Here is a 13822-nt window from a genome sequence, read left to right on the forward strand (position 1 = left end):
TTAGTGATGGCGACAAAGGTACCATGAAGTTACTGACGCTTTGTACAGACTAATTTTAGATCCTCCCAGAGCAGCATTGCTCTGCAGGGCCGGACTGGCATCTCTGTAATCAGGAAATCTCGGCTCATGTTTTCCAACAGATTCCCTTGCTCACCTTCTCATTCTTTCCTTACTCACACTCCTCTGAAGCGTACGCCAAGGAAACAAATAAAATTTCAGACTATGCCTATGCACCATTAAAAATAGGCATGAAGCACTTTCCATGCATAATTCATTCTTCCTGTATTTCCAGTCAAGACGTCTTCACTTTGCAAGTGTAAAGTGACAATTCTTGCAGATTTGGGAAATAATCTTTTACATCTGTTACAAGCTAGCAGACACCATTTGGCAAGTGTTAAAAAATACCATATAGGACCAGGAATACGGCGTTCTGTTTGGTTAAAAGCATTCTTGAACTAAAAGTCTTTAGGAAAGAAAAATGACTTGAATGTTCTTTCCTTCGAGCAGGAATATTCTCATTTCCCAGCCATTTCTCTCTCTAATTCCTTTGTGTATTTTGTCCTCCTTATTCCTCACCCTCTCCCTTTTCACATGCATCATTTCACTGGATCATCTTGTCTTGCAAATACATATATATACATAAATTATTATTATTATATGTTAATGGTACTGAAGAAGCTTCAATTCCCTTCCTGCTCAGGACTCTCGTGTCCTGTGCACACAGCCCTGCTCCCCTGGGTCTCCCCCTCTCTGTGTTCACTCTTCCCCTGCCTTTCCCACCAGCCCGCTCTTCTCTATCAGCCCAGTTCAGTCTCTAACCCTGCGTTCATTTCCTGACTACCTAATTTAGCTCTCTACTTTTAAGTCTTATTAGTCTTGCATCAGAAGCGCGAGGAGTAATGCTGTCATAACAAAGAGAGGTAGAGCTTGTAGGCCCACTTTACAAAGTGATTTAGCAGGGCGAGGAGCACCTTGCTGCATACTAATGCTGTTTTAATAATGCTGCCCAAACACCCCGGTGACTGTGCTAACAGTATGCAAGCTCCGAATTAGCAGGGAATGCGATTTGTGTGCACATGAGGAGTTAAGATAATGGGTGAATGCACACTTCAACCAAGTTTGCCATAAGCAGTAATATCTCTGAGACTCAATTCTTTTCTCTGCATTTCATTTAGATGTTTTCTCCTGCTCTAATACCGTCCTTTGCTCTCTACACTTAAATGCACTCCATTTTCATGCCAGCCCTTCATTTAAAGAAATAATACCACTGATGCTATCCATAGAGCTAACTAAAGCAATATGTATTTAATTAAAATGATGCTGACACGGCAGCTAGGTTCACAATTTGCCGCTGCTTTTGCACCCACTCGCAAAGACTGTCAGCAAAATCGTCTGAAATGCTTCAGGGGCCCAATCCTGCCATCTCTTCCAAAATTACCAATCTCCTCAAGCATCTCTGGCGCATCCTTTGAGGCTCAGCCTCAAAAAGAGCTCTGCCCTCCGCCGGCTCTTGCAAGCGCTGCCTCAGGCATGGCTGCAGGGTGTCCTTCAGAGCGGAGCCACGTGCTCGAGGACGTGTGACATGTCCTAGCACTGCTGCCCAAGGGAGAATTCAGTTTTACTGGCAATATGGCTGGCACAAAACCGCCCACCCACAGTAATAAACAAGAGGCTTCTACGAAGTCATGTTCAGTGTCTGAAGGAGAGGAAAACAAGCTTCTGAGTTTGTTTCGTGCTTTGGAGGTAAGACACTAAAAATATCAGTTTTTTAAAGAATTATTAACAAAACAAGACGGGGAAAAACATTGCTAACGTGTTCCTTTCAAGCAGTACTCGAGCAACTTTAGAAATGTTAGATGAACTGTATTGATTTTCCTGTTTGTGGCTTTGATGGGAACTTAATTGAAAAACTCAGTAACTCAGGTTCCACAGCAAAATTGTGGAAAAAAACAAAAAAGCAAGGGAGTTTTTTTCTGGTCGGCCAGGAGAGGTGGTGACAAGAGATCTGCTACAGATTTTACATTCTCATCTCCTGGAGTCTGAAATCACACGCACTGTATTCACTGCCTATAGACAGACATTGCATTTTGTCAGTACAGCTCATCATGAAAGCCAGGCTGCTGGCAATTAATTTTTCTTCTTTTCTTTTCTTCTTTTTCATGTGATTAGAAATGGTCATACGAATTTCCATCAGAATCATTTCAATAAAGTGAAAAAGGAGGTAACACCCTGGCCCTCTCCTTTCTGGGTGATTAGCTTAATACGAAACATTTGAAATAATCCACTAATTCTGAACTTATTCCTCGCACACATCTTGGGTTCAAATATCCTTTATTGTTCCCAGATCAAAGAATGCAAGGAAAAGCCTGAAGAAGCAGAGAGTAAGTGACAGGGCGGAATAGCATGTGAAGACATGGAGGTATCTTTTTAGCAACTAATAGGAAAAGTGACACATTCCACAGTTTTCCTCTACCCATTTTTTTCAGGGGAAATACTTGCAAGAGGCTTTGGTGGTGTCACTATATTAACTTGCCAGTGTGTAAAATGATCCTTTAATCTAGCTTTGGCCCAGAATGTGAGTTTTTCCCCAACTTTATATGGCACAGAGCTTGAAACTTTGCCTGCAAGCTGCAGCCCTCACGATGAGGCTGGTTACAGCAGTGTGTTTTCCCAGAATCAGAGCTGAAGCTCCACTAAGAAGCTTGAGCTAGGGGATAATACATCTGCCTGTTTATTTAGTGGTATTTCCACAGATTTGTGTTTTCTCACCTGGAAGTATTTTGAGTTCAAGGTGATAGTTAAATATTCACTTTTATCTGCAGAGCTTCAAACAAAACTGGATGTGTTTGTGCCTTTTTCCTTGTAATACAGCAACAGCAGTCAGCGCCAGAAGACTTGATCCTACAGCTTCCCAGTGCAGGGGAGAAGGGGGGCAGTTTGTGACAGATCTGAGAAGGATCCTTGACAAAATGAAGATACTCTAATCCGAAGGTAACATCTTATTTGCCCAAGTGCTCTCGACTTTCAGGAAAGCTACTGGCTAAGCGCTAGACACTCGTTAGGTGGACGTGACCTTAATCGAACGGATGAGATATGTCAGTCAGATGCACTTTTCCATAGCTGTGTCACAACTCTAAGTTGTGTACCATGCAATATCGTGTAGCTCACAGCCTAACAGTGTCACATGGAAATGTAATTGTATCACAGTACAATATGATGATATGAGTAAAGCCATCACATGACAAATTGCCCCAGGATGATAGTATCTGTCCCACATTATATTATTTTGGGAATAATAAACATTATATGTAGGAAAACACTAAGCCAAAATAAGCTTGGTCATCCCACAGTGCTTGTGACAGATGGCAATTCTAGTTCCATAATCAAAGCAATAATTAACCTAGCAGTTTTTAAAAAAATCAAGCCACACTGCAAATCAGTTCTCCACATCAGCGACACTCTGCAGTATTCAGTAGTGTTTTCGTACGCACTGATCATCTGAATTAAATATGGTTACTCACAGGAAACCTCTGGTCCTGCAGAAAACACCATGGATCAGCAATATCTAGTTCTTATTTCAAGTGTTGAGATCTAGCAAAAGGAGGCCTGAAAGTGGCAATGAGGATCTGTTCTAAAGACCTAAAATACCGATTATGTCCAGTCACAGAGTGCTTGCACAGTTGATTCCATGCATGTAGCCCTTTTTGTTCCACACGTTAAATATCTGTGAACACGTCTACTTCAGTATTTTACTTATGTGAGATCTGTATTCAATGTAAAAGCAACTGGTGCAAATAAATTCTAAATTCTGTATTGTGTGCTGGTGAACAAGTTGGCTCATCAGGACAAAACATCACTTCTGCCTGACAACCAAAACACCTAAACGTTAAAGCCAGGACTTTAGGTTTATGTGAGCAAGCTTAATTTGGAAGAGCATTTTCACACTCATTAACTTCTTTTTTATTGGCCAAGTTCACATATCAATTACCCAAGATCTAAATGAACTTACATGCATGAGAAGTCCCTCTCAGCTTTAGGGGTCTCTACCTCATCTTTTATCAGACCCACTTTTATGAACTGACACATGGGAACGGTAAACATGTAAGAAATAATTATATATATGTATGTATATGCAACAGTGATAGATTTGTCAGTTATGTTTAGCAAAGAGCAAAAGCCATATTACATTGTGATTAGAAAGAGATACGTTAAGCTTTCTCTGTGTATGGTTGTCATTAAGATGATGGGAGTTTGGCGCCCAGACTAAGAGTTTTGCACGGGTAACTTTAGACAATGTTAAGTATTTTATGAGGAGTGTGACAACCACTCATTTGAAATTTGACTGACTGTCAGCACACGGTCCTGGGAAACCTAGCTTTCCAGCCATCATTAGAGTACTCTCTGGCCATAGGACTTGCTTATTTTTTGCTGTACATCAAGTCTTTTCATTACACCAGGCTTTGCAGCTCGCAACATTACACAAACTGCTGTAAATAGTAGGACACACAAAACAAGTGTACTATATGGTCCAGAAAATTGAATATTGATGAACAAAGTAATGGTTCTCCCAATTAATCTATAAATTCATAAAGACAAGGCACGGGATGGAGAATAATGGCTTAATGCAGTCCCAGCTCTTTCAAAACAAGGAAAAAATGAGGTTACATTAGCTTATAAAATTGTAGCACTTTGCACTTACATGGCCACAGGTCTGAAAGACCTTCTCCTGTGTTACCAAGTTCGGCTTCCTGCCATTGGAAACTCACATACATCCTTTCATGAACTTTGCAAGCACTGTTGCATAAACACTTGAATTTCTTACTCCTCTATTCTGTTTCGGCAGCTGTTTCAGTACCCACTTACTCTAATGATTAGAAAACATCTAATTTCCAGCCTAAATGTAAAGATGGCCAATTTATACCCACTTGGATTTGTGCTAACATTGTTCTTTACCTTAAATAACTTTCTTGCTCTCCTGAAATTTACTCCACAGATTTATTTCTAGAAAAACAAATCTTTTTTGACTCTGCTTGTTTGCTAGATAACAAATCATGCTCTTCCAGCTTTCTCTCATACAATACTTCCATGTTCCCCAACCACCCCGGTAAGACTTTTCTACACCTGTACCAATTAATATGCCATAAAGATGAGTAATCAGAGTCATACACCATCCTGCAGAGGGGTCTGAACTAGTGCTTTGTGCATTAGTGTTATAGAAAATAGCATGGCCTGTAAGTCCCAGGCACACCACCCTGCACCCTCCTGGTGCCTCGCAGTGTCAGCCAGTAGTGCTCCCAGGTTCTTCTCAGTGCCTGGAGCATCTGAAAATCTCCAACCACCAGAGAAGGCTATGGCACAGTTTTTTTTTTTTAAATATTTCCATCCGTTTCCTCAACAAGCAGAACAGCATCCACCTAAGTGCAGTATTTAAAACGACTGCAAAGAAGAGTATTCCTTGAATTCACTGTGATCAAAGGCAACAGTAGAAGCCTTTCTCATTCACAGAAGCAATTCTTGATGTGGAATGGCTTCATTCATACTGGAAAATAAAGTGTGCTGAATCATTCATTATTCATTATGCAGTCCTCAGGCCAAGCAGTGCAGCTGGGCTCACATCCAAGCAACCAGACTCCCCTACTCCCAACGCTCTGGCCACGCTGAAACTGCCTCTTGAGAACAGCCCTTCACCTTCAGATCTGTCATGGGCATTGCTTTGGAGAGTCAGAGTGGGGCAGGGCTGAAAGCGTGCCAGGACCACGCTAACACCTGAAGAGTGTGCACAGTCATAGGGCAGTGCTTGGACCCGGGCCATGGCCATGGTCAGCGTGTCACTACCAGCACAGCGTTGGCACGCACCTGAAATACAGAATAAAAGAGCCCAAGCAAACAGGTTAATTGTAGCTCACTCTGTGGTCCTGTTCTGGACAAACCCACAAGAGAGATGTCTACCAGTAACCAAAGCTCGGATTCAGTTGCCTAACACAGACACTCTCTTTTGCTCTCCGGGTGATGATTCGAAGGGTGTCGGACTCCTGCAGGTCCCTTGGTTTATCTAGCAGCCCCATACAAAAGTCCCAGATACCCTGAAGCATCTCATCCTGCACCAGGTGCTAGGTTTAGATAACCAAATTTAGATAACCAGCATCCACCACAGGATTACCAAGCCATCAGAACTTTTGTTCAAGTTTTACGAACTGGCCGAGGTCATTCAGGGAGGCTCAGGACCCCAAGCAAAGGCACTTGCTGTATTTATGTACAGAAAAAAGGCTTTGGGTGTTTCACTCTGAGGCAGAACAAGCTCAGACTGAAGAGGGAAGATTGCAGGAAAAAGCAAAACCAGAGCAGTCACGCAGAAGCAAAGCCTGCAAGGTTAGTGCTATAGTGTTGACAATAAAGGCAGCTGCACCAAAGGGATAAAACCAGACTTTCTCCACCTTGTGCACAGCGTTTCAAAACCACAATGGAAATAAGACCTACTTACCAGCATCAGTGTATTCAGCGCTTTTATGCTGGCATATGGAATTATTTCATTTTTGTCCTTTCAATCGTGGGCAAATTCCAAAAGTACAAGTTGAAATGGAAAAAAAATACAATGACATTTTATTGCAGTTTGTATTTTCATATTGAACCATCAGCATTAATAAACACTTCAGAGCCTTCGGAGGGTAACATTTCCCAGCCCCTCGGTGCTCTACCTCATTACCTTTTCATTGGGTTTTGTTTGCTTCTTTCTGTCAGAATAAACATGACGCATTGTCATACATACAGCAGGTCGGGTGATGACATTTTTTATGTTCACAGAACAACCTGACCTCCTGCTCACATTCAGTAAAAAGAAAATAAGGGAACCCCCTGCTTTAAGTTTTAAATGCTAACTAGGTTCTATATTTGATTTGTTTTTCCTTCCCAGCAACACTAATTTCAAATTGAACTGCTGACTCAATTAGCAAAATGTTGAAGTTGTTGAGACCTTGTGTAATATTACGTCCCATTAACAAAAAGGGAGCCAGCGGTGGTTTTGTGCCAGTAAATCCAGCACCAGCATTTTAATGGTTATTTTAATTAAACAAATTAAATTAATGAAGGCTTCCGCAGAATGATGAATTACACCAATTAATATATCATTGTTACATGCTAATCCCATTTACAATATTATCTTTAAACATTGATCAATACATAGACACACAAGGCATAAACTGACCGATCCCGAGACAAGAAAACAACAAACTGGTACAAAAGAAATGTACAAAAATATAAATCTAACTACATTTCACCTACAGCCAAGTTGTCAAGGACTGCAGCATTGATAAAAAAGAGCCTTTCAGTATGCCTTTTTTTTAGTAGCAATAGTAAGAACTATATATATTGAAGTGGTAGCCAAAATAGCAACTGGAAGTTGAGAACATGAGCTCTACCACCTCCTAGAGAGATCCAACCTTCTTTTCCACAGCTGCCTTTAGAAGGCCAGTGTGGGATTTAGCTGCCCGATGTGACCTCTGGACAACTCAAGGGATTTCACACACTTGGTCAGGACAAGAAGATATGAAGCTTACCACTGATGTCTGCTCTTAGACACGAAGAAAAAAAAAAATAAGTTGTTTATGAGGAGGACTAATTGATAATAAATAGAATTGAAATGTCCTTAAAGATGGAAGACTAGGATGGGATTTCCACTGGAAGAGGCTCCACTCACAATAGATGGAAACAGAAGTGTACGGGTGGGTCAGGTGTCCAAGCAGCATTTTAAAATGGGGCAGACAACCAGAGATCCTACGGAGCGTGGCGAAAGGTTTTCCTCTTCTTTTGATGCAAATTTCCATCTCCTTTTTTTTTTTTTTTGCCATAAAATATGTTATTTTATTTCAGAACAGCACCCTAGACGCCCACACAACGGGCAACAACTGAGTTGTAGGGAACGTATCGTGCCATTGACAGCTACTGAAAACAGACTGAGGGGGAGCTGAGATTAGGCACGCTGATAGAGACTCAGGGAAAGATTATACAGGATTGAATGGGAATAACCAAGGAAATGGAAAAGATGCAAGGTACCAACCCAGCTGGATAATACAGCCATATAAAGTGCAGCAGGCGTGCCTGAAGATGCAAAATGTTGTTCACACAAGACAAAACGCTTGCCCTTATCTTCCTGAAATTCCAAACATTAAAGAAAACGGAAGAAAAAAAAAATAAGAAAAGATTTTTCAAAGAAAAGGAATGAAAGAAGCAGGGACATGAAGGGGACTTTTACTCTGCTATAAAAAGACTATTCACAGTTCTCTAAAGTACATCCAACACCAGCTTCGCTCCACCAAGCTGGTGGCTGCCTCGCTGAAGGCACGTCAAAGCCCAACCCCAGCCCACGCTGGGAGCCCAGCTCACACACCGCACTGGAGCTTGATGGATGCCCTTTATTATGCCAGATACGGGAACCAGGAGTGATATTAATCTCTGACAACCTTTCCTCTCACGTTTTCCAAGTTCATGTTAATTTTACTAGACAATCCCGGCTCGTGCAGGCTTAGTCTCCTATGCACGAACTGTTCTAAAATAAATATATCTTTACAATGGATCCAAGCAAAGGGATCTTTGTGAAAGATAAATATATCTTCGTAATCTTTTGTAACACAGTAACGTTGATCCCAAACTTTGGAGGTTTAAGAGCAGTGATGCCCTGTGTTAAGTGGTGGCACGTGAGCCATGATGCTGCAACCCGACTGAAAATCCTCACGGGTTTTCCGTCTGAGGAACAAAGCCCATATTCTGATTCCATTACACAAATAATTAAAAAAAGAAGGAGTGGGGTTTACTTTATTCGACTCACTGTAGCTGAAGTGAGCCCGCCCACGGCCCCGGTGCTTATACCTGGGGCGGAGAGAGGGGCGAAGAAGCTGCAGACGATATAGCAGGATGTTAATTCAGGCCTATTAATGAATTCAGAGCTAGAACAAATCAAAGAAGAACTGTGCTGAAAATAAAATAAAATAAAATAAAATAAAATAAAATAAAATAAAATAAAATAAAATAAAATAAAATAAAATAAAATAAAATAAAATAAAATAAAATAAAATAAAATAAAATAAAAAAGAGCTACAGGTGTAGATTGTGAACTGGCATTATCCCCTCTTGTTCATAAAATGACATGGTAATTCTAATGACAAATTATGTTATAAATAGACACTTAATTACAATATCTTAGGTCTGGCATCTGCATTTTCACCATCTGAAAGGCAGAAGCCGAGGACCGTTTGCTGCCAAATTGGAGACCTCGGCAAGACAAAAGGAAGCAGGGAGCGAAGTTCAACCAAACCCGCAATCTGCCGTTCTTCACACCCTCCACTTGACTATTGTCCTTCAGCCACGGCGCTGGAGGAGAAAGCAAATGCCCTTGGCCCCTGATACCCCAGCAGCAGCCATCCAGGGGAGCCCCCTGCCCTTGGGGCACCCCCTCCAAACGCACCCCAGGTGGCTGACCGGGGGAAATGGCCACCGGGCACCCAAACCCGGACATTTGGGGCTTTTTCTTCCTCCTCTCCCCACCCGGTCCACGGGTCCTCTGGCTACAGCAGCTACCATAGAAACCGGAGCGCTGCTCTGCAGCACACGGAGCAGATGTCACGCGAAGCAAGATGAATGCGACGTGGCGAGGGGGGTGGATGCAAGAGGAGGAGGAGGAGGAGGGACAGCAGCATCACACGCTCAGAATTAAATGTTCCCACCAGAGGGAGTGAGTCATTTTTGAAGTGCAAAGCTGCAATTTTTTATTTTTTTTTTTTTATTTTTTGCTCTCTCAAGGCGCATCCGCAAGCACGGCGGTACAAAGAAATGTGCTTTCATCTCCTTCGCGCAGGTGCTCGAGTCGCCCGTGCTCCGCTCTCTAATGAAAGCTGTGATTTTCTCGCGATGCTAAATTAATGCCTGACCTAAAGCAACTAGCCGAGCCAGAACTGTGCTGTCATTTCAAAAATGCCCTGCGAAGCTTTTTCGCTTCCTCTCTCCTTCCAACGGCAGCGCAGAAATATGACACTGTATAAAATCAATATATACTGCACGGGCATTTTACGGCAAAAAGTCATTCCATTTTTTAAGGCTAACAAGCCATAATTCAGAAGCACGTCGCATTTCAACTCAAGGTAAAAAAATACTAACAGACTCTGGAGCAGCGCTTGATTTCCTCTGATCTTACTGTTCAAAATGAACATCGTTGCCTCCAGCCAGCCACGGTTAACCCGCCACATTCACGAAAGGTCATTCTTAATATATTAATCTTTTCCCAACACAAGCATTATTCCCCTTTCCTCCTGCCCTCGGTGCGTCTTGTAAATATCTAATTCCCCATGCCTAATGCACCGTACCAATATATTTGTTCAAACATTATCTGGCAATGAAATTAAGGGTTGGGGGGGAAGAAAAAGGCCACCTTTTTTTTTTTTTTTTTCTATTTGCCAAATGAGTATTAGCTCCCATTGATTTCTGCGGTCTCTGCCCAGTGTCAAGCACTGAGCGTGACAACCGTGAAGAGCTCGCTCAGGACGGGGCTGAGCACCCTCGATTTCCACGGCTGTCAGTGCGGCTGAAGACGCCCATGAAGTTCACGACACAAAAGCCACGCGGGCACAAAGATCAGCCCCCGCGGGTCCCGAGGAGGGTTTCCACTCGGAGATGAAGGGTCATTCTCAAGTACACGGGATGAAATGTTTGCCAGGCCCTCCTTCAGCTGGGCTGTGTGCTGAATTCACGACTACACGCCGCACCGGCAGCAGAAAACCATGCCTAAAAAATGATGCCTACTTTTGTAGGCTGTATAGACTGTATATTACTGTGGGTCAACATATATCAGCGCTCCTCCCAAATTCCCTTGATAAATAATACCGATACAGTTCAACGTGCGTCTTCCTCTTCCACAGCGAAATGTTAAAAGCACAGAATCGATCCCTTCTTGTCATCACTTACAAACAGCAGCGGGATAATTCAGCTTACACGAACGCGGACAAATAACTTCAGCAGACCGGAGTGAGACGAAACGTGATGTTTGGTGTTGCACACAAAGGGCCAAACAAGCCCCTCGTTTCATCCCGCTGCAGCCGTGCTGCGGGGCCACTAGAGGGCAATGAAACAAATCGGGTTTTCCTCCGGCCCCGTTAAATCCCCAGCTCGCACCGAAGGCTTTTCCTCTAATAATCTGTCACGGGATAATGGGGAAATTTATTTCCGATGATTGTTGGCACATAAAATAGCAACCACGTACGTATAACGGCAAGAAGTGCTGGATGAAAAAATAATCATCCGAGATATAATTAGCTGATTGAGATAAAAATAAAAAATATTACAGAAAGCAAAACGAGGGAGATGATATTAAAAGTGCACGTTTTGTCTGTGGAGAAGGAGGAGGGATGCCACAAGCCCTCACCATAATTTTCTAACACTTCCTTGTTCAGATTTTTTCCTCTGATGTTTTCAGCTTCACGGCACTTTGCCTGTTTCATTGATTTTTATTTGCTGGAGGCAATTAATTTCCCAGATTTTCTAGGACAACTGTTCTGACGTTCCTGAGAAATAAAATTTGGGAAAATACTGTTTTTTTTTCTATTAAAAAAAAAAAAAAATCTGGGATGCTTTCTGCAGGCAAAACTTGCAAAAACTGAGCCTTGAAGTTTGCCGCTAGGCATCCTCAGCATGCAGAACTAGCTGATAAACCCAAAGTTGTTTAATTTGTCAACTTTTAGAAAAAAAAAAAAAGAAAAAAAAAGAAAAAAAAGTGCTTTGCACACAATCAGTGGCTGTTTAGTACTGAATATTATAAAAGAGAGAATGAGAACCAGTTTCCTGCAGCACTTCAAAAGGGACAAGACAACGCAGGCAACACAGTGCCAATTTGTACTTGGTTAAAAACAAAAACAAACAACAAAAAAAGGAGCAGCATTCAAATGGTAAGGAATATAATTAGTGCCAATCAACATGTTTTTGTAGAAAATAGGTCAAACAAACCCAACGTCTTTCTTTGATGGTATTATGAGTTCAGCTGCTAAAGGAAAATTTGTAGGTATAATACAGTTAATGTTTTGTGGTTGATTTAGTACCATATAAGCGTTTTAATTAACAAAAACAAACAAACAAACAAACAAAAGTGCTACATGGTATCCATACAGGAAACGATGAGTGAAGTAAGATGACTTCAGCAGCAATCGTTATGAAGCACAGTGTGATTGAGCTTTACCTGAGCCTTAGAAATAAGCACAAAATTAGTGTTGTAAAATTGGAAGATCATATGGAAGTCAGCTACAGCAAGCGCTGACAATCCCGGGGAACTCAAGCAGCACAGATGAGATCATTTTAACACAGTTAAATCCCAAATTCTTCATCTAGGAACAAAGAATGAGGGCCACATCTACAGAAACAAGTATGCATAAACAACTGTGCCCAGGGATTTAATTTGGCATTTGTGTCATTGGTTATGTTCATTCTGGGGTATTGTGTCCAGTTCTGGCATCCTTTTTTACACAGAAAATTGAAAGCTGACTTTAAAAGATGCAAACTTTAAGAAAGTTCAAAACTAAATTAGAAAAAATCTTTTTGGTGAAAGTCACTGATAGAAGCACATTGGTGTGTAAAGCTACACTTCTGACTACCCACATCTCATGATAAAAAATACGTGGTAGAAGAATACTAACTATTGTCCTGAAGAGATGGCGGATCCATAGTTTTCACTGTCAGTCGTCTGCTGTTACAAATATCTGCTTTCTCCTAGTTTAAGCTTCTGGCTGTGGGTCTTCATTATGTCTTTCCCTCTAGCTTACAAAGTGCTTTTCTGTATAAAGGAAGTTTTCTTCTATGAACACCTTAAATACAGTTCCTTTAAAAAAGGAAAAAGTTGTGATTTAACTGAGTCACCTAAAAATAACTAAAGCAAAGGAGAAAGAGCTTCTGGAATGGAAATATATTAACCTCAATAAGCCATGGGAAGCTGGTTGCTTGGGGAAAGGTCAGGACCAAAACTACAGAACAAAAAGTCCCGGGGACTGGGAGCACTGTGTCACTGAGGATGATTTCTGAGTCTCTGAGGTCACTTTCTGCAGAGCACACACCAGAGGAGGTATCTTAGGACACTTTAGGCAGCACGAAGAGGGAACAAAACATTTTGTCCACCGTGATATGTTGGGTGCTTAGACTTAGTCCCTGTGGCTAACAGGAATATAATAAAGGTCAGCTACCAAATATCCATGATTTCTTGCCTGTAAGGTTAAAGACAAGAGATTGTTTTTCAAAAACATAGCCCTGAGGAAGACAGTGCAAGATCTGAAGCCTGGGGAAAATGTGGGACTAGGAATGGAGGGGTGTGGGACAGGGTCGAATGCCAGAAGATCCGGGAAAGAAAAAGTAGCAAGCAAACAATGCAGGAAAGAAACAAAACAGCACGTAAAAGGCTAAAACAAACACAGAATGGGAAAATAAAGAGAAAAAGATGGGAGAACTGATTTTTCTCAATCAGCTCGATGGAGACCTATAATGTGGGCTTTGACAGACCTCGCTTGTCAGCGCTGCGCAGTGTGAATGCAGACATCCTTCGAGCTGGAACCTCCCCAGTTAGGTTTGTGAGCCCTGCGGTATAAGATGACAAAAGCACTAGCTACACCAGCACTGCCTGACATCACTCAAAATGATAGAAGCAGAGATTCCTGAACTCCAATCTGTGTAAAATGGGACTGAATTCATGCAAACCCTTCTACATCCTGAGACATACCCAAATGTTTGGGGATAGCAGCATCTGCCCGGCGTGTTTTCTTCTTTGTGTTTTACAGCAGTTCTTAACAAAATATCTCTGTAT

The 13822-nt window shown here is 41.8% G+C and overlaps 1 protein-coding gene across 4 annotated transcripts in view; it reads right to left on the bottom strand.

Moving 5' to 3' along the window:
• Nucleotides 1-13822, bottom strand: part of MSRA (methionine sulfoxide reductase A) — a 275643-nt gene that overhangs the window by 67822 nt on the left and 193999 nt on the right. Inside the window, exon 7 of one of the 4 annotated variants that reach the window (XM_080587436.1) lies at nt 6482-6538. The exons of the other annotated variants lie outside the window; for them this stretch is intronic. Coding sequence (XP_080443562.1) covers nt 6482-6538 — 57 coding nt within the window. The remainder of the gene's footprint in view (nt 1-6481; nt 6539-13822) is intronic. 4 annotated transcript variants of the gene reach the window in all.

The sequence above is a fragment of the Anser brachyrhynchus genome (assembly GCF_964034855.1).
Source record: "Anser brachyrhynchus genome assembly, chromosome: 3".
Classification (NCBI taxonomy): domain Eukaryota; kingdom Metazoa; phylum Chordata; class Aves; order Anseriformes; family Anatidae; genus Anser; species Anser brachyrhynchus.